Source organism: Mixophyes fleayi, chromosome 5 (assembly GCF_038048845.1).
Source record: "Mixophyes fleayi isolate aMixFle1 chromosome 5, aMixFle1.hap1, whole genome shotgun sequence".
Lineage (NCBI taxonomy): Eukaryota > Metazoa > Chordata > Amphibia > Anura > Limnodynastidae > Mixophyes > Mixophyes fleayi.
The window spans coordinates 212,108,360-212,128,589 of NC_134406.1; the positions used below are offsets into that span (position 1 = coordinate 212,108,360).

The window sequence follows — 20,230 nt, forward strand, 5'->3', positions numbered from 1 at the left end:
AGCTTTATAGAACTGAGATGGAAGAACCGCACAAGGTAATGTATTGTGAGCATAAAGTATGATAAATCCTAATTAGCCCGAGAAGAAAAATTCAAACCGGGGGGTGCACCCAGACACTGATATATTTAATTTATTACAGAGAAAGAAAAGACAGTGTAAGTTGAGGCACTCCGTGAATGCTCATTAATATTTAACTTTTATTAGATTGATTAAAATGGACAAAAATTGAGCGAAATAATTAAAAAGACTAGTTAAAAGGTGTGAATAGTGATTAAAATGCAAAAAAATTATTTTGCAAAGTCTCACCTTAATCCTATTATATATATATGAAATAACAGGCTTGAATGGCACTAATTAACAGCTATGTAACACTTGTTTTTATAAGCAAGGTAATGGAATTTGGCTAAATGTATTGTTATCCAAACACCTATGGTAATAATGGTTAGGTAAGATTATTCTAACTATAATGTCACTCGATCTTGGGCTGAGGATAAACCTACAATAGCATCACAAATAAGCTTCTCCTATGGAGCTTGTAGAAGGTATTCTTACAACTTAAGAGTCTGGTGCAGACTCATAGCTTGGAAGTCTGAAAAAGACTCCTAACGAAAGTCCCTCTCATACAGGAACTTATAGCGCTAAATTATGATAGATTTAGGCAGAGACATAGGAGGTTAATGAAGCTAAGTACAGGATTCGCGGGATTTTGTGAAATTTCCCTACCTAAAATAAACTGGGAAGCGATCCTTAAGGTACATAGCATAAAATAAAGAAAGGTGAGACACAACGCCGACGCGCGTTTCGCTCACTGGCTTTTTCAAGGCCTTGAAAAAGCCAGTGAGCGAAACGGTAGGGAAATTTCACAAAATCCCGCGAATCCTGTACTTAGCTTCATTAACCTCCTATGTCTCTGCCTAAATCTATCATAATTTAGCGCTATAAGTTCCTGTATGAGAGGGACTTTCGTTAGGAGTCTTTTTCAGACTTCCAAGCTATGAGTCTGCACCAGACTCTTAAGTTGTAAGAATACCTTCTACAAGCTCCATAGGAGAAGCTTATTTGTGATGCTATTGTAGGTTTATCCTCAGCCCAAGATCGAGTGACATTATAGTTAGAATAATCTTACCTAACCATTATTACCATAGGTGTTTGGATAACAATACATTTAGCCAAATTCCATTACCTTGCTTATAAAAACAAGTGTTACATAGCTGTTAATTAGTGCCATTCAAGCCTGTTATTTCATATATATATAATAGGATTAAGGTGAGACTTTGCAAAATAATTTTTTTGCATTTTAATCACTATTCACACCTTTTAACTAGTCTTTTTAATTATTTCGCTCAATTTTTGTCCATTTTAATCAATCTAATAAAAGTTAAATATTAATGAGCATTCACGGAGTGCCTCAACTTACACTGTCTTTTCTTTCTCTGGTTTATAAGCTTGTCTGGATTTTTGGTTAAATTCACCCTTTCCTTGTCATTTCCAAAAAAAGATCTAGGAATAGATTTACTAAACTGCGGGTTTGGAAAAGTGGAGATGTTGCCTATAGCAACCAATCAGATCATAGCTTTCATTTATTTAGTGCATTCTACAAAATGACAGCTAGAATCTGATTGGTTGCTATAGGCAACATCTCCACTTTTTCAAACCCGCAGTTTAGTAAATATACTCCCAAGGCTTCTACAAGTCTCTAAAACAAAGGAAATTTAGTAGAACAAACTGTGTAGATTATTTTGTATGAGGATTTATTAATGTAGGATTGCATTTTCCTGCTGTATGTTTGAATTATGATTAAAGGATTTCTATAATTTTGCGAATCAAACTGCCATTTCCTCTCCTGTATTAGTGCACTGTATGTTATCTGACATTCTATTTACATTCAATTATCTGACATTCCCCTTTAGGATATGGATTCTTGCCTAAAAGCTATTGGGCACCTTAGCTACATAAATAGATGTTGTTTGAAAACTTTTCAGTCGTATAAAAAGAATTTGTAGATTAGCAAATGTATCTGAAGGATCTCTTTGTACTTGACACGGATGCTTGCCACTCCCACAGGAGCCTGCAAAATTATTTCGCTGGAGGCTACAACATTCACTCCCCATTTGTTGGGAGTTGACGAAGGAATGAATCATTCACAGAAGTGGATAGAGCTTAGCGGTGCTGAGCCACAGCATGTTGCTCTAGTCTTTGATGCAGACTGGTTGGACTTGTTCCTGGGTGACTGAAGAACCGGTTTGACTGGCTTCATATGCCAGCAAATTCTGGTATCATTCCATGTTACACAGAATGCAGAAACCTGCCCAGCGAGTTGAATGAAAGGTATATTAGGATATCCATTGCACATTGTATATAGGCAAGGAGTATCTTTGCTCACATACACACCAACAGCAGTTGCCCCAGGATGGTCCAGGCTGCATCCCACCACAGTGTCTAAACTCAGAAGAAGAAGACAATATTAATAGTGATCATTCAACAGACATATTAAGTCAAAGTGGTAAGTCTGATGGTTTGGTGTTCCTTTTTCTAGTTTTGTGTTTTAAATTTCCTAAATCTTTGTTGTGTAATTTTGCTCTCTCAACGGCATGTAAACTAATTTATACCTAATAAATTCTAGCGAAGACACTAAATCAAGAGTATATGCGAAATGTAAGAGATTAATAGTTATATTTAATTCTGTTCAAAGTGTAATAGTAAAAGAATATAAATGCTATTATTTATATATTGTTTTAATGTTATCTCTCAAGTAGACTGTCACTACAGAATGACTTTCACAGTTTGTGGAGTATGTGCAATGCATGACAGCCATTCCATACTATCAAAAAACTGTGAGTGAGTTTATACATGATGATGACCAAGGAGGAAGGCGACATGATAATCTAATAGTATGCACAGTAAAAAATACAGGTTTTATTAACCCCAGGACTCCTGTATTATGTTCAAGATGAACTATATAGAAAGGAATGAAGGCAAGTTTTATCATGCCTGTGTGTCCTGAACATTCTTTAGTTCAGGACAAATGCAAGCTGCATATCATGTTTTTAAGTAGAAATAAATATACACTACAACACATCTTATAGTTTAGATACATAAATCTAAACTAGAAGCACTAAAACCAATTTGCAAAATTGAAACCGATGGCTCTGTAGCCTTTTGGAATATGTTAGGGTTTTAGATCAAATATTTCTTAAAACAATAAAAAATGAATGGACATATTTATGGCCATTTGCTTAAAAAACAAAAAGGACTACATTTTACCAATATCTTTATTTTATATAGAATTTTTCAGGTCACCATGAATAGGCACTCAAATATTAATTTATTACATTTGTTGATTTTTGTTATATAATTTTTATTCATTTGCTGGTGCAAAATGCAGCATACTGTTTCAATTTTTTAGAAGTTTTTATTGTTGCGTAATTTAAACTTGTGTTTTGTGATGTCACAAATATAAACATTTCTTTCAATAATGCAGCTGAATAGGGACTTGGTATGGGATCTCAGAATAGAATTAGCACAGCTGACTGAATTAAAGTTAACATTAAGGACTCAAACACATGGGGCTGATTTCAACGTGCTGTGAACTCTCGCGAAATAAGGGTTCATTGAAACATTTGCCAAATGCTCTCTCTGCACACACAGGCACTTGCTGTGAACAAAGGGTGGCCGTTCGACGCAAGGCAATATTACAATCAGTATGTGCCTCGCACATATGACTAAATTTAAAAAAGTATTATTAATATGTCCTCGCCACATTGCAAAGTAAATGCATTTCTCTGTTTAGAAGCTGCAGTACAATTTTCTCAGAAATTATTAAATGTCTTCACAACAACTATAAAGTAAAATCTGGAGGTCAACTCTCTTTATCCAGTTGCAACAGGAACAAGAAGTTCTCCTCACCCCTAGAAATCTGTGATGGTGGGATATATAGCAATTTCCTATTGCCAGAATTCCCTGCATGTTCAGTAGAGGTGTGGCACCATTAGACAAGCCCATAAAACCTCACCATTTCATTCTAATGTGCTTCTAACTACCCCTATTGTTATCAATCAAATCGTATAAATGGCCTACAGAGGCATTTGGACCCCAAAAAAATCAAACCGATTCCAAAAATGTCTAATTGCAATTATTTTTTCAACTGTTGATGTGGTTCTATCATTTATAGTCTATTGAAAGAATGTAATCAAAATGTATACGAATCTAATAAACACAAATTAATGGTTTTGGATGTGACAAATGCTGTTAGTGTTTGTACATTTCTCTGGATTCAGAGAAAGAGTTGTAGTTAGAAGCTACACATACTGGAAGAAGCTCAGTGACTGATACATTTGTGAAGACTAAGGGGTTAGATTTACTAAACTGCGGGTTTGAAAAAGTGCAGATGTTGCCTATAGCAACCAATCAGATTCTAGTTATCATTTATTTAGTGCACGCTACAAAATGACAGCTAGAATCTGATTGGCTGCTATAGGCAACATTTTTCAAACCCACAGTTTAGTAAATATACCCCTAGGTTTCACAAAAAGGACAAACTAAAACTCCTACACCTACCCTCTTCCAGAGGTTTGCAGAATATCCCTAATGAGTTTTTTTGCAAAGAGATATGCAGGATTTGCACTGGTTATATATTACACATATAGAGAGGCAGCCAATGCAGTTCAAGAAAGAGATGGACAAACTATAAATGGGTGTGTTGCTAAGGTTGAATTATACCACGGTAAACCACTGAACTTGTTTCATGAAACTAATCACAGATAGATCTATTCATTATGAGACTGAGAGGAGAGTTCCATTGTCATCCAGGATTTCAACCTACTAAGGAATCATTTGGATGACCACAATACTAACACTAATAGGGGAGAGAAGCGTGACAAATGCTGTTTGAACCGGTTGCACGTGCATATATGTAACCTTTACATTTAATTAATGCTTGGGCACAGGCAGTTACTGTAGTCACTGCTCTAGTGAGCAGTGGCTGGTGGCAGAATGTCCTGGTGCAGAGTGACAATTGTTGGTGTAGTAGGTTGCTGCACTCTACTAAACGAGAGTATTCTGAAGCACCCTTCCTTTATGTGCCTAAGCTGACTTGGCAGGGGCTGCTTTGTAAAATAAAGATTAAACTTTGCCTGACTGTGCCATACAAGCCTGTTGCATGGTATCCAAACAGAACAGAAGTATACAACTGTTATCCTCCGTTATGCCCCCCCTGGCCCAGCCTGGGACAGGCTGGGCCAGGGGGGCATCTGCCCTCTGGGCCTGTCCCAAAGTGGGCTACCTTGGACTCGGTCACTGGGCTACTTGCATTTATTTTCCATTAAAATGTTCCTAATAGGCTGCTGAGTCAAGTCTTGCCCCCTGGGCTAAAATTTGCCAGCCCTCCCCTGATAGAGGATCAGCCAGCATCACCAGGCACCCTCAATGCTGGATGTTTTGTCACTGATTATTATTGTTATGGAATTATTCATATCTGTTTAAGGCTCTTAGACAAGTAAACAATGTAATATACTTACCATCCATAAGATGTTAAAATAGAACCTAACAATAAAAATGCCTTAACCCTGTTGAAGATTGAAATGGCTGAGTGCTCATCGTTCAGTTCACAGACTACCTTCTGTGTCAGTGGAACATGATCATTTTAGTTTAGAAATGCCTATAGGGTAAACAATTCTAAGTTTGTTTAACTTGTGTTATTTTAAAAATCCTAATGACTCAGTTCTTAGTTTAGATAAATACATATATCTTTAGCAAAGCGTCTTAAACAGTACCCTATAGAAGATGTGTATTTTAACAGCTACTCGAACTGGAAAGTAATAAAATCTGACACATTTCCTAACATTCTCTTTGAAATCTCAATGATGGCCTTGAGGCAGTCTACTTACTTACTGTGTATCTGTATAGCATAATCTATTATGTGGTATTTGCATTCTCTGCCCTGTAGCTAACTGTGTCACCACACTGGAGTCATTATTTTTTTGTTCCTTCGCATATATGTAACCAAAATAGATTAAGCATCTTTTTTTAAAAACAATATATATTCTACAGAGAAGAAAACTCATTTAAACCAAATAAGTATAACTGACAGATGCTTGATTAATTATTAGTTAACAAGAGACATTTCACCTATTATGCAAGCAATTCATAGTTTAAGGTCAAACATTGCTATGGAAAAATATAATGGGCTTTTTTTCATGTCAGCAGTCTACCTGAACTTGTAATTCTAATGGCAGGCTGCTGGGTAATTTATCAGAGAACACCATCTCTATTATAGATGCATAATTCCCCAAGGGCAGGCTGGGCTGGGGGGCATCTGACCCTCCGGGCTGGTCACATAGTGGACTACCTAGGGCTGGGTTACTGGGCCACCTACATCCTTTAAAATGTTCCTAATAGGCTGCTGAGTCGAGTCTTGGCCCCCCGGGCTAAAATTTGCCAGCCCTTCCCTGGAATTGCCTATACTTTTACGGAAATACATGCATAGATGCACACCTCATCGAGCAAGGTCATGCTCCAACTGTAAAGCAAAGGAGCAAAGTGCTGTTTTTAGGTGGAATTAAACCAAGACTGTTGCGGGACACCTCCAGGGCCACCATAAGAAGGGTATGGGAGGTATGTGTGTAAGGGGCCTGGACTGATTAGGGGGGTGCCGTGATATACCTGCCCCACCCCCATTTACATTATTTTACTTTCATCCTGCAATGTGGAAGCTCCCAGTCACTGATAAATTGGGAGCGTACTGCGGTGTGACCTCAAGACAAGAGTCACAATGTGCACCAATCTATATCTCCAGTACAAGGGGAGAAAAAAATATCACCACCCCAAATAAATAGCAGAAATAATTTGAATATAAAAACATGGAAGACTAAAATAGATCCTTGTTCTCTAAATGGTGGAATTTTGGAGCAAGTGAAGGATATGTGGAAGGATTGTGCAATGAGTGATGTAGCATGTCATTTTTGGAGGAGGGGGGCTGCCTATTTCATTTTTTCATACTGGACCCCACATCTGATGGCAGTCCTGGTCACCATTAACATGGGCTACTATCGCATTTGACTTGTCCCTCATTAGGGTTTATCCACCCCAGAGCTGTGAGGAATGTCCTAACCGCCCGGGTCTGACCATCATCACACAAGATCTGTTCACAATTATGTTGTGAAAGTTAATATGCAAGCACACAGTGCAAAAATTAATTCCTGTAACTTGTGTACAGGTGCCTTTTGCCAATTATTAGCCTCTCTGGGTGAAGTATAACATTAATTAGGCATTTACAGAAATGTACAACTGCTGTCTTTGTGATTGCATATCTTTGTTTTGACCAGCTATGTATATTTATATAGGAGATGTGCTAATTACATGGAATGTTAAATATTAACCTGAATTACTTACTGAAAAAGACCAGTTGTTTAGCTTGAAATTATTCTTTAACTTCGCTAGCAGCTCAAGAAGTTTAAAGGACATATTTACTTAAAATTAGAGATGTTCACTGATCCCCGTTTTCTGGTTTTGGTTTTGGATCTGGATTAACTTCGTGTATTGGTTTTGGTTTCGGCAAAACCGCCCTCGTGTGTTTTGATTTTGGAACCCGATCTTTTTGTAAAATCACCATTTTTTTGCTAAAATCACATATTTTTTTGCTTCCCCCCCTACATTATTATTAACCTCAATAACACTAACTTCAAGTCATTTGCAGTCAATTTTGACCCCCTCACAGGTCACAATATTATTTTCATACACTTTCAATCAAAGACTGCAGCGACCTGGCTGGATGCTAAGCAACAGAGCAATGACACAAACACACGGCAGTTCCTAGCACATCCAGGAAACATTGTCACACAGCTGTGTCAGTAGTGAAAAGTGGTGCAATTTGGAATTGTCCTTGGATCATGAAATAAGTTATGGTTCATATGATAGCTTCACCTGTTCCTTGGATAACTGTGGTAATTCTACAGCTAATACATGGCAACGAGCGCTGCCACTTGTGTTTTTTATGGAATCATGCATGTCACATATTGATGTGGTTGAGAGAGAATATCCCTCCAAGAATTAGGGGTCATCTACATAATCCTCTGACTAGACAAAAACGGGAGCGCAAGTGTATGTACCATACTGCTTGTTTTAAGATTGTCAGCTGTATGCCTTAGTGAAGCCGATGATACACAGAGTAGCCTGCCTCTGACAAATGTGACGTACTTGGGTACATGCTGCTGCTGTTCCTGCTGGTGAAGGCGTGTCACCAACCCAGTGGGCTGTCACAGTCACATAATATTTAGTTTGCCCAGTTCTGCATGTCCACATATCTGTGGTTAAGTGTACAGTGGGTAGAATGGCATTTTGTAGCCCAATTATTACATGTTTACGAAACTTCTGGTAGAGGTGATGAACAGCTTTTCTACTGAAATGGTGTCATGATGGAATTTGGTAACGGGGACACAAGACCTCAAGTAACTGTCTAAAACCAGCAGCATAGTGGATATTGGACGCAGATCTAATACTAGCATAGTCGCCATGGCGTCTGTGATCTGTTTTGCGACTGGGTGACAGCTTTCCTACTTGCTTCCTCTTGCAAAGGATTGTTTAACAGTCAATTGTTGTAAACTACTAGTAGTCTACTTCTTGGTCTGCTTCTGGGATGAAGATTCACCCCCAGTAGCAGCAGCAGCAGCAGTGGGACTAAAGAATTCTTCTGAGGAATCCAGGATAGTGGAGGAGTCATCTAGCCGTAGCAACTTGGATGCAGGACTAACTCCGGTCGCTACTGAGGATATTGATGAGGACGGTATTGTGGGTGTAGATTGCAGGTGTCGGCATCTAGCTGACAGAAGGGACCTAGCTGGTGATGTACTGCTTGTTGTTATTTTTTTAGCATAAGTTTCCAATTTTCACAACAGCTTGCCATGAACCTGCTTCAACATGGATGAGGTTCCTAGATGGATAAGGTCCCTACCTTGACTGACTGTGGCTTTACATAGGCTACAAATAGCTAGACAACTGTTGTCAGGATTTGGGTAAAAATAATTCCACACATAAGGGGTGGATTTGTTGGTCTCATGTCCAGGCATGACAATGGTCTTCTTCTTATCACGTGCAAGAACTGCTTCCACCGGTGCAGGACATACACAGACAACATCATCCTCATCAACATCCTCATTAGTACACTCATCTCCTACACAAATATCCTCCACATCCTGTTGCAATTACAAAGTGGCATCCTCAATTTGTGTATCACCGGCTACACTTGGTCTGTTCATGCACACATCTGCAGAAATGCTGAAAGGGGCCTTCTTTATGGGTACACTATCAGAATGGTAAGGATTACACATAGCACTTGTGGATATACTCTCCTCAGGGATTTGTGTCATTTCTGAATCTGAACATACATTTTCCTCTCATGCCTTACTGTTTTCTTCCAGCTCGGCTTTTACACATAAAAGTATTTGGACACCACTTTTGGAGTCCGAATGACAAGGTCTTTCTTGGTCACGACTGACCTTACAAGAAGATGCCTCAGTGACAGTTGCAGAACTAGCACTCTTAGAGAAAGGCGAAGGCCTCATTCTATCCTTGCCACTGCGTGTGTAGAATGGCATGTTGGCAATTTTATTTTTTTCTGCAGATAATTTTGCCTGGACTACAGGTCTTTTTTTCTTGACCAAGGTGAAAGGTGTTTATTTACATTTTTGTTTCCCTGACTTACAAACACTATGCACTTTAACATAGGCTTTACCAGATGACATAGAGGAATTACTATCCTCATAACTGGTGCCAACAGCTGCTTGGTGCTCCTGCTCTTCTGTGTACTGCTGTGAATTCATTTTGATAACACTGTACAAATTGACTGCAAATTCAGAAGACCAAACCTGCCAGCCCTAGTACTTCTATTTCAGCAATAGAAATTAGCAATGGAGCAATGGAGCTCTCCTCTTCGTGTGTTAGCTGTATAACACAGTACAATTTGACTGCAAATTCAGAAGACCAAACCTGCCAGCCCTAGTATTTCTATTTCAGCAAGGGCAATTAGCAATTGAGCTCTCCTCTTCGTGTGTTACCTGTATAACACAGTACAATGTGACTGCAGATTTAGAAGACCAAACCTGCCAGCCAGAGCTGGATTAAGGCTTTGGGGGGCCCGGGGCACTTAAGACAGGGGGGCCCCTAAGATCTAAAATTAAGGGCATAGTGACACATCATGCATTACATCACCTACAGCCCACAGTATGACACTTACAGCTCTCCCAGAGGGCTCATCTAGGTTGTCTGCATAAGAAAAATTATTGTTTCCACAAACTAAAATACTGCACATTAAAACAATTATCAAAACACCACATTAAAATTGGTATTGACACCACACATTAAAACTAGCAATGATACCGCATATTAAAAATACCATTGATAAAGCACATTAAAACTAGCAATGATATCGCACATTAAAACTAACATAAAAATTAAACATTGATAACATAACGCCAATTTTGACTATATATGTATGTGTGTATATACTACAATTTTATTCAATATTTATTCAAAATTGCTAATGGGTGTGTTGATGCACCCTCCTACAGACAACAAAACCTGCATTGTTGTGTACACCATTGAACGGTCACCAAAAATTAGGATTGTCCCTACTAGAATCACAACATTTCACAGACTCTGCTGCTCTCTCCTACCTGTTCTTCTCATTTTCACCACCTGCGCTGCAGGTTTCTTTAGTTGCGGCTTGTCTGGATCCTGGAATGTTGGAGGACCTATTTGGAAGAAAAATGAGTACATTTAGAAAATTACAGCCAGCCCCGGCGTTAAATCAATACCACCCACGATTAATAATTAGGCATTCCTCAAGCCCCAACATTAAAATAATAGTATTTATATTTAATAAATAAACCTATTTCCCTCCCTACAAACAGCCCCAGCAATAAATTAATAGTATTTACATTTCAGAAATATACCTATTTCCTGAACCTGTCACTGCCATTAAATAATTCATAGGCACATTTAATAGAGACCTCATTCTCCCCAAACTCACCCCCAAACCACCCCATCTTAAATTAATAGTCCCCACTATTGTGACTTTTTCCCCCCCTTTTTCCTTATACTGTGCCTCTCTCCCACACTTTTTCCTCATACTGTGCCTGTCTCCCCATTTTCCCTGACACAGTTCCCCCCCTTTTTCCTTATTGTGCCTCTCTCCACCCCTTTTTCCTTACTGTGCATCTCTCCCCCCCTTATTCCTTACTGTGCCTCTCTCCCCTTTTTCCTTACTGTGCCTCTCTTCCCTTTTTCCTTACTGTGCCTCTCTCCCCTTTTTCCTTACTGTGCCTCTCTTCCCTTATTCCTTACTGTCCTCTCTCCCCTTTTTCATTACTGTGCCTCTCTCCCCTTTTTCCTTACTGTGCCTCTCTCCCCTTATTCCTTACTGTGCCTCTCTCCCCTTATTCCTTACTGTGCCTCTCTCCCCTTATTCCTTACTGTGCCTCTCTCCCCTTATTCCTTACTGTGCCTCTCTCCTTTTTTCTTACTGTGCCTCTCTCCCATTATTCCTTACTGTGCCTCTCTCCCCGTATTCCTTACTGTGCCTCTCTCCCCTTATTCCTTACTGTGCCTCTCTCCCCTTTTTCCTTACTGTGGAAAGTAAGGAAAAAGGGGGAAAGGGGACAACAAGGAAATATTGGAGAATATGCATAATAACAACATTTGTGAAAAACAAGGCACACTGGTAATGGGCCTAAGCCTTTCCTTGATGGTTCTCCTAAACTAATCATCCTCAAAAAGCAAGTCGGTCATCACTTTTCAGGACAGTGCATAGCTGACCCATACAAGTCACTAAGTTTCAGAGGATTTAATGTTAGAGGAACACAGATAAAGAGCGATGTCATGTTGAGTCCCTGAAATGTTTGTCCATTGCCACTTCTGAGGAAAGGGCTTATATAAAGCTATGTGGCCATTAAATACATGTAAGATAATTAAAAAATACAGCCCTTTGCTCACTACAATCCTGTGTCCCATTTGCAATGTTTTTCCAAGTCTAGAAAAAGCTATGGGAGTCTTCCATTTCAATACTGAAAGTAAGGTTATCTTGAATAGTCAAATATTAAATTATGTTTGGTTGCTATGGTAGGCTTCCATTTAAATCTATTTTTTTATTTTTTTTATGTTATATCAGATTGCTCAGTTGAAGTCTGCAAGAAGCAAAATAGCCATCTACTTCAGTTTTATTTAAACAAAATTTGGTGATAAATATAAAGAGTAACAATACAGAGGACCCACTCAGTAACTCACCACTTCCCTAATGTTTATAACAGCAACTATGGTAACCCCTATCTGTATTATATCAGACAATTTCCATTCACATATGTTGCCTTCCACCTTATTGATAATAATGTCCTCGCCATAGTGGTAAATACAAAGGAAGCAATGCATCACCACACTAATAGCAATACCCAAAATCATCTAGGAACATTATGTCATCTTACTCATTGGAAAGATGCAAAACAATATTTTCCCTGTATGAATGCCAGTTTGGTACTTTTTCCCTTTTATTGTCTAGGTGTGAACTTTACTTTAGTCAATTTAAGATGCTAATCCAGTCTGTCCAGTAATATGCAGAGGTTGAAGGAAGAAATCAAAACATGAATGACTACTGTTTTCTGAGACATTCATAAACACTATTAAGAATGATATAAATTCAGATATTTATGTAAGCCTTTGTTTTTATAGGAATAAAGAATGATTTGTGGTTTTGGGAGAACTCAATGGTATTAGGAGTGTATGCACGTGAAGACTGTTTTTTATACAATACGATTCAGTAGCCTTTGTTTACATTTCCACACTCAAAATATTTTCAGATTGAAAAGGTTTAAATATTCAAAAATGTATGGTTTTACACATTTATTAGAATGATATTTAGAAATTGCAAAATCTTCACTACATCTTTTTTTATCTGTATGTACAATTTCATGGCTGCCAGTCTATAACTTGTCGGGAAGAGGAAAAAATATCAACATTCAATTATTTAGGTATTTATCTATCAGACAGAGAAGTTGAATTTTAACTGCAATTTTTTAAGAAAAAAATATTTACTTAATTAAAGAGGTTTTTCTACTATATTTAAAAATCCTTCTTTCTTCCACGACACCAATCCTTTAATGGTCCCATCCACTGGTGTTTACATTTTGCTTAATTTAGCAGGACCAAGTCAGGGGCGCAACAGTACATCATCGGGCCCCACAGCAAAATCTGGGTAGGGGGTAGTTTTTCAGTCCCAAACCACTAAAAGAATTAATAAGGATATAAGCCACATGAGAGTTATTCAGATTGAATTTAGTCCTTGAAAGTCCCAACATATTTTTCAAGGATTTCTTACTGTTAGAAAAAGAGGTAATTACTACTGATCATAATAGCATACAATTCCATGGTTCAGGCCAGTGGTTGGCAACATGCAGTCTGTGGAGCCTCCACCTGTGGCCCCCTAGCCAGCTGCTTCCAACCTTAAGAGGGGAACAACACAGGGAGGTCACGCTACATAACGGAGAAGGAGATGGAGAAGGGAGTGCAGTGTACTCTCCTTCCTTAATTTGTGCAGCCCCCTTTAAGATTGGAGGGCCAATGAGTGGTTGCTCATTACTGGTTTTAAACCCTCCACATTTTAAAAAGCAAAGGGTTTATCCCATATTGCAGTCAATTAGTTATGGAATACAGATATGTACGGTAAGTGTCCAACTTACTAAATACAGCAAGAGCTCAGTCGCATATATGTAGTCATCATCATCATTTATTTATATAGCGCAAACATATTCCGTAGCGCTTTATAATTGGGGACAAACATAATAAACTAATAAACAAACTAGGTAAAACAGACAAAAAGGTGAGAAGGCCCTGCTTGCAAGCTTACAATCTATGGGACAATGGGAGATTGACACATGAGGTTAAGTCTACATTTTGCATTTTGGCCCAGCCAGACTGCAAAAGTAAAAGTGACTCATAAGCTAAATGATCCCGTCACACAACAATGTTGGTCAGGGGGTAGTTGTCTTGTGTGAAATTGTGTAACAGGCTAAAGGTAGCGAGGTTAAGAGGGTGGCTGAGGAATATTATAAGCTTGTCTGAAGAGGTAGGTTTTCAGAGAACGCTTGAAAGTTTGTAGACCAGAGGAGAGTCTTACTGTGCGAGGGAGAGAATTCCATAGAGTGGGTGCAGCCTGAAAAAAGTCCTGTAACCGGGAATGGGAGGATGTAATGAGGGTGGATGAGAGACGCAGATCTTGTGTAGAACGGAGTTGCCGAGTTGGGAGATATTTTGAGACAAGAGAGGAGATGTATGTTGGTGCAGCTTTGTTAATGGCCTTGTAGGATAGTAAAAGTATTTTATATTGGATTCGGTACAAAACAGGCAGCCAGTGTAGAGACATAGAGTGATTCAACAGAGGAATAACGATTTGCAAGGAAAATCAGTCTTTCCGCACCGTGCAAAATAGATTGTAGGGGTTTGAGTCTGTTTTTGGGAAGACCAGTAAGGAGGGAATTGTAGTCTTAGATTTCCAAAGTATACAGCATCCCAGAACAATAACTTTATTTTAAATGATAGAAGTCATCGATAGCAGGAAAAAATTAAATACAAATTTTCAAACCATTTTTTGTTTCTATGTCGGGTATGTTTTCATTCAAAGTATTAAACTTTACCTACTTATGAGGCGTAGAGCTACTAGTTCAGAAATATTGCCAAAAAATGATTAATTTGTTTTAGATGGGGAAATTGTTGGGAACTTACTTAAATAGGACAATCATTTTAAAGCCCTAAATTTGAAATTTTGATTACTCAACGTTTTACAACAATTTTAAGCACCGTTTTCATCCATATTTCCCTTCATGTTTGCAGTCCTAATGTTTTCTGCATTGTAAATATGTGTTGTGAAGCATGTAAAGTACTTGGCAAAGGCACTATACAATAAACTGTAAAATTTGATAAATTATTATTATTAGCAGCAGATCAAATGTTTTTTTTTTTTTTACATATTATTTTACAGGGTCATTTGTTATAAACTTGAAAAATAGCCACAAAGGACTGAAATGGAGCCAGATGGGTGGGTCCAGTGGAACCAGATCCATACTCCAATCAGTCTGGAGTATGTGATGCGGTCTACTAAATATAAAATGTGGAAGGACTGAGCAAAGTAGCAATATCTATGAAATTAGACATTAAACTATATATCTTGTATGCATTTTTTGCTATTTTCATCTACTTACTAAACTGATCCAGTATTATGGACAGAGCCGTAACTTAGAATTCTAGTGCCTGGGACGAGAAAGACAAATGCTGCCCCCCTAACCCTTAATTTTAACCAAATGAACCTAAAATATTCCTAAATGCGCCCCCTTCAGCGTTGCACCCTGTGCAGTCTCCCCTGTCGCACAGCCCTAATTAAGCCCTGATTATGGACCAATGTCCAGAACCTGGAACTGTCTCTAGAAATCAGGTATTACAGATAACTACGTGCACACGTCACCATTATGAAAGAAAAGTGCAGCAGTATGTCCAGTATAGAGCACCTTGCTATAGATAAACACACCTATGTGAGCTGCATGGAGGGGCACAGGGTGGTTATACAGCTGCATGGAGGGGCACAGGGTGGTTATACAGCTGCATGGAGGGGCGCAGGGTGGTTATACGGCTGCATGGAGGGGCACAGGGTTGGTTATACAGCTGCATGGAGGGGCGCAGGGTGGTTATGCTCGTATAGAGCTGCAAGAGTCGGTGCTGTAGCAACAGCGTCCGCACGCATGCGCAGTACATGTCTAAGGACGCGGGGCCGCGCACGTCATGCAATGGATCAAGCTTAGAGACATGCATGGAAGTGATCCGTGAGCAGCTCTTGTACACTTCCTGCAGGTTTGGATTTCCCGCCCGGTCGGCACACGGGGTTGGCTGTAGGTGATGAGTCGCCGCAGTATGTATGTATTGGGGGGGTTGACAGAAGAGTTTAAGGGGCGAAGTGGTAGTAAATGTGGGGATCGTGCAGCTGTATGTGATATCTGTGGGGGATGCTGCCTGTCTCTTATTGTGTTGCACTGTGTGTCATAGGCTGAGTTCCAGCTTCAGTCCTCAGGGAAGGTGCTGATTTAATAAAAGAATCATTGTCTCATGTCTGTGCTGTATCCCATGTACTTGTCCTACCTGTGTTTCTGGAGCTGTTAAACGCCGAACTAGTGTATAATAAAATGTGCTGTAATAACCCGTAGATAATTTGACATTGTATCTAATTGTACTAAACTGTTTTAGAAAAGGAGATCTACAGTTTGGTTGCTTTGGTTCACTTGAGATAAAAAAAAAAAGTGTGTTTTTATATATATATATATATATATATATATATATATATATATATTCACACGTCAAAGTTGATTTGTACACAATGGTATGCCATACTTCTGCTTTCATTGTAGAACTATCAGACTCCATTCACTAAATTTCCATTTAACCCCCTGTGTATGTAAATAAATATATTTTTTCAAGGGGAATTTTTGTTTTCTAGGTAAACTTCCTGTGAAGGAATATTTAGTCTGTCTTTTTTCCTGATGTGTCTATTACAATAGTTTCATCTAAGCTGCATAGCTAATGTAAGCGCTATGTCAAATATCTCAAGTGCTGCTATAAATAAATTTATATTTGTTATAAGTAGCTCTTTTATTGAAGATTTTCACCCCTCTTTTTTTATTTTATGGACAAATTAGGTGAAGTTGTTTTATGGCATTTGTGGAATTCTTATACATTGGTTCTTGTTATACTTAGTATGTTGTTGTTCTTTCATTCCAGGTCTCGTCCATATTTGGAAAGAGAACATAGCTATGTGGTTTGAACAGCATAAACACCAGTGATCAACACTACTTTTCTTAAGATGAATATTTCGGGAGGCAGTTGTGGAAGCCCAAGCTCTACCGAGAGTTTACCCACTGGTGACGTATTTAAGGAACTTTGGTCGAAGCTGAAGGAGTGTCACGACAAAGAGTTGCAAGGTAACCCAATATATGATAATATTATATTATTGTTGCTGATTTAGCTGAACATCATGGAAATTAATGCCATCCTGACATTATCCCCAGAGCTGGGAACTGCTTTATCTGAGTGTCAGCCTGCAAACTTCTAAATTATGAGCCTGTCCGCAGTCTAGTGAAACTGTTTTGCATATCAGTATACTATGTTTGTGCCTTTATGCCATTTATTATTTATTTATAAGTGCAAACAATGCTCATTACATTGTACAATAAGGGAGGTTATATATGCAGAAACACACGTAGAGACTGGCACATTTATAGAGGGGTCACTGCTCGTGATAGTTTAAAATATAAAAGTAGGAGGCGTAACCAAAAATGAGCAAAATCAAGCCCTGTTTTCACTTGCGACCAGTTCCGTGGGTCTGGTAACTGCAATCTTCTTTGGGAGCCAGTAGTGTCTTGTTTCCCCATTTTTCCTCAGAATAGACTGAATACAGACTAAACAAGGTACTGACAGTATGAAAGTATGATACAAAGATGCTGGTCTATATCTACTCATTGGGGCATATTCAATTGTTTCGTTTCCCCGCGTGTTAAAACTATTACTGGTATTACGGTAATAGTAAGCTGGATTTCAGCTCTTGGCTCCCTGAGCCGCGAGCTGAAATCCAGCGAGAAAAGTACCGTAATACCGGTATTTACGCGCACTATTACCGTAATGACGGTAATAGTGCGTGCGCCGCGAGATTTTTGGCTATAACGCCAACAATTGAATATGCCCCATTGTATCCAATAGTTGTTAAAACATGCCTAATCTTTATCTAATGCTCTAAAAACAAAGGACATGTGATAAAACATGATTTAAAACAGAAATCAGCACTGCAACACAGTTGTCAACATAAACAACCTAAAATATTAAGAAATTATTTTCCAAAGGCATATTTTAGAACACGGAAGCTTTGGTGACTGGCAAATTTCGAGATGTGCTTTATGGAAATTGGACACGGAAAACTTGACCACACAATCTAATGTAGCACCCATTGAACTAGTAAAGTGGCCATATGTCATCTCAAACAACCAATGCTCCGATTAGTAGGAATACTTGCTTCCCTGTTCAATGGCCAATAAACATTGAGTGACTGTTAATTAACTTGTTGGGGATTGATAGAGGAGAAGTACCTAATCTTTTTATACCAATAATTGTTGCCATGTTTCCTAGGAATAGAACCTTCTGGTTGTTGCACTTGAGAGGTGTTGTTTTACAGTGAAAATAAGCAATGTTGTAAGCTGGAATGTGTTAGTTTTATAAGTATTCTTATATATCTAAGAAATATTGTGTGTTTTGAAATTAAAGTGGAGATAAAACAGTTTTTAAGAGTTGCTGCATATGAAATTGCTTTTTGTGAAACTAACATTGTTCAAGTAATATGTGATAGAAGCGTCAGTGTTCTGTCAGTACAAGTAATATATTATGGACAGCAATATACTAGTTATGTTCCCTCAATGGACCTGTAAATAGCAGGATATGATTTTTTTTTTTTTATGGCTACAGTTACACAGTAACATTGAGAGGCAGACAGTGATTCCTGACTTCAAATAACATCTCATTGTTGCCATCGGAGACTTAATGTTACAAGGAAAAGTGGATTATTGTCCTTGGTGCAGTCATGTGCACAGATCCACTTAATGGTACATGGAGCAGACAAAATACAGATATGTATAAATTATGCATTTTAAAATGTCAGGGTGGCAGATGTAATATGTGGATACAGACTATATGCTGGGTGAGCAGCTCATACTGTCTATTGGTTTAAAAAAAAAAAAAAGACACAATGATTCCTATTCACATACTGTTAAATACTTATAATAGTATTTAGTTATATATTTATACTTGTAATATACCAAGTAAACAAAAAAGTGTCAATATAATGCATCAGATTTGTACATACTATTGGAAGTATTAAGTAAATTTAGATGAACACAATAAGTTTAGGTAGCAAATATTATGCTCAATTTTACTGTACAGTCTCAAAATTCATAAAATAACAATAATGTTGTATAGTAGTGTCATACTATACTTAAAAGTATACTATCCATCACAAGAGTAGGAGAGGGGAATGTATCAATTGAAACATTAAGTGTGTCCATATCAAGACAGTGTAATCCTTCTGCCCCCTTCACTATCCTTTTCAAACTCAAGATGTCTGGACAGCCTCTAAAAATATGAGTTTTGTAAGTTATGTTTATTCACTTTGGTATGCTAATGTCTGAAAAGCCCCAAGAGAGTTCCAGTGTTCAGGGAAACTAAATGGTGAAATCAAACCAACTAGACAATCCATGGGATCTGTCAGTTCCATGATGGAAGCAAACTATTTCCTGCCAAAAGCAATATATTCATGAGAGAAACCATAACGAGGATTATGCCCATATCTCCAAACAAACTAGATTTAACTTTCCCTCCTATAAACTGATGAGCCCTGTCCACCTGCAGTGCCTCTATGGCCCGGGTGACTGGCCCAAAAATTGGCAGAAAACACTGTAGTGTGTACCCAGCCTTAAACACTTGGGGCTAGATTTACTAAACTGCGGGTTTGCAGAAGTGGAGATGTTGCCTATAGCAACCAATCATATTCTAGCTATCATTTATTTAGTGCATTCTACAAAATGAAAGCTAGAATATGATTGGTTGCTCTAGGCAACATCTCCACATTTTCAAACCCGCAGTTTAGTAAATTTAGCGCTTGGTGACCGTTATGTATCTAATAGACTAAACAAATAGAAAGATTTTTAGTGTGATATCTAGAGATCAGTAATCGGAAATGCAAAGTATCGAATTTGTAACTGGGAGTCAATGGCCATAACATTGTTGCAAAAATCTGGTCAAATTAAGATTAAATACCAAACCAATCTTTTAAACTTCTTGAAATATTTAAGCAGAGCGTAAAGGTGATGTATATTCATTCTTTAGAAAGTGCCTGGTAAAAATAAGATGCCATCCTAAAGTGAGATCAGGCCCCCTGAATTTGTTTAGCTTTGGTAGGCCATTTTCAGTATTTCAAAATCTGGGCTGTCTCTGCTTTTATATAATTTCTGTAAAACTGGTGAGAAATAGTTTGGTTGTCCTACTGTCTAGGTGAATTCTCAATTGCAGAAATATAAGTAAAAGATTAAGGAAAATATGATTCAGCATTCATTTTCTCTGTGATCTATGATTACAGCATCAATATCTATTATAACATATTATTATG

General features: G+C 38.2%; 1 protein-coding gene across 8 annotated transcripts in view; it reads left to right on the top strand.

Annotated features, from left to right (window-relative positions):
• Window positions 1–2,157: 2,157 nt before the first annotated feature.
• The window catches only part of RBBP8 (RB binding protein 8, endonuclease), a 52,015-nt gene continuing 33,942 nt past the window's right edge, over window positions 2,158–20,230 (top strand). For 3 of the 8 annotated variants that reach the window (XM_075213408.1, XM_075213414.1, XM_075213415.1), the window contains exons 1-2: window positions 15,861–15,948; window positions 16,804–17,003. In XM_075213408.1, coding sequence (XP_075069509.1) covers window positions 16,886–17,003 — 118 coding nt within the window. In that variant the 5' untranslated portion in view covers window positions 15,861–15,948; window positions 16,804–16,885. Of the gene's footprint in view, window positions 2,504–15,860; window positions 15,949–16,016; window positions 16,105–16,803; window positions 17,004–20,230 lie in introns of those variants that run through there. The other 5 variants (XM_075213409.1, XM_075213413.1, XM_075213410.1 and 2 more) reach the window with 5 other exon arrangements.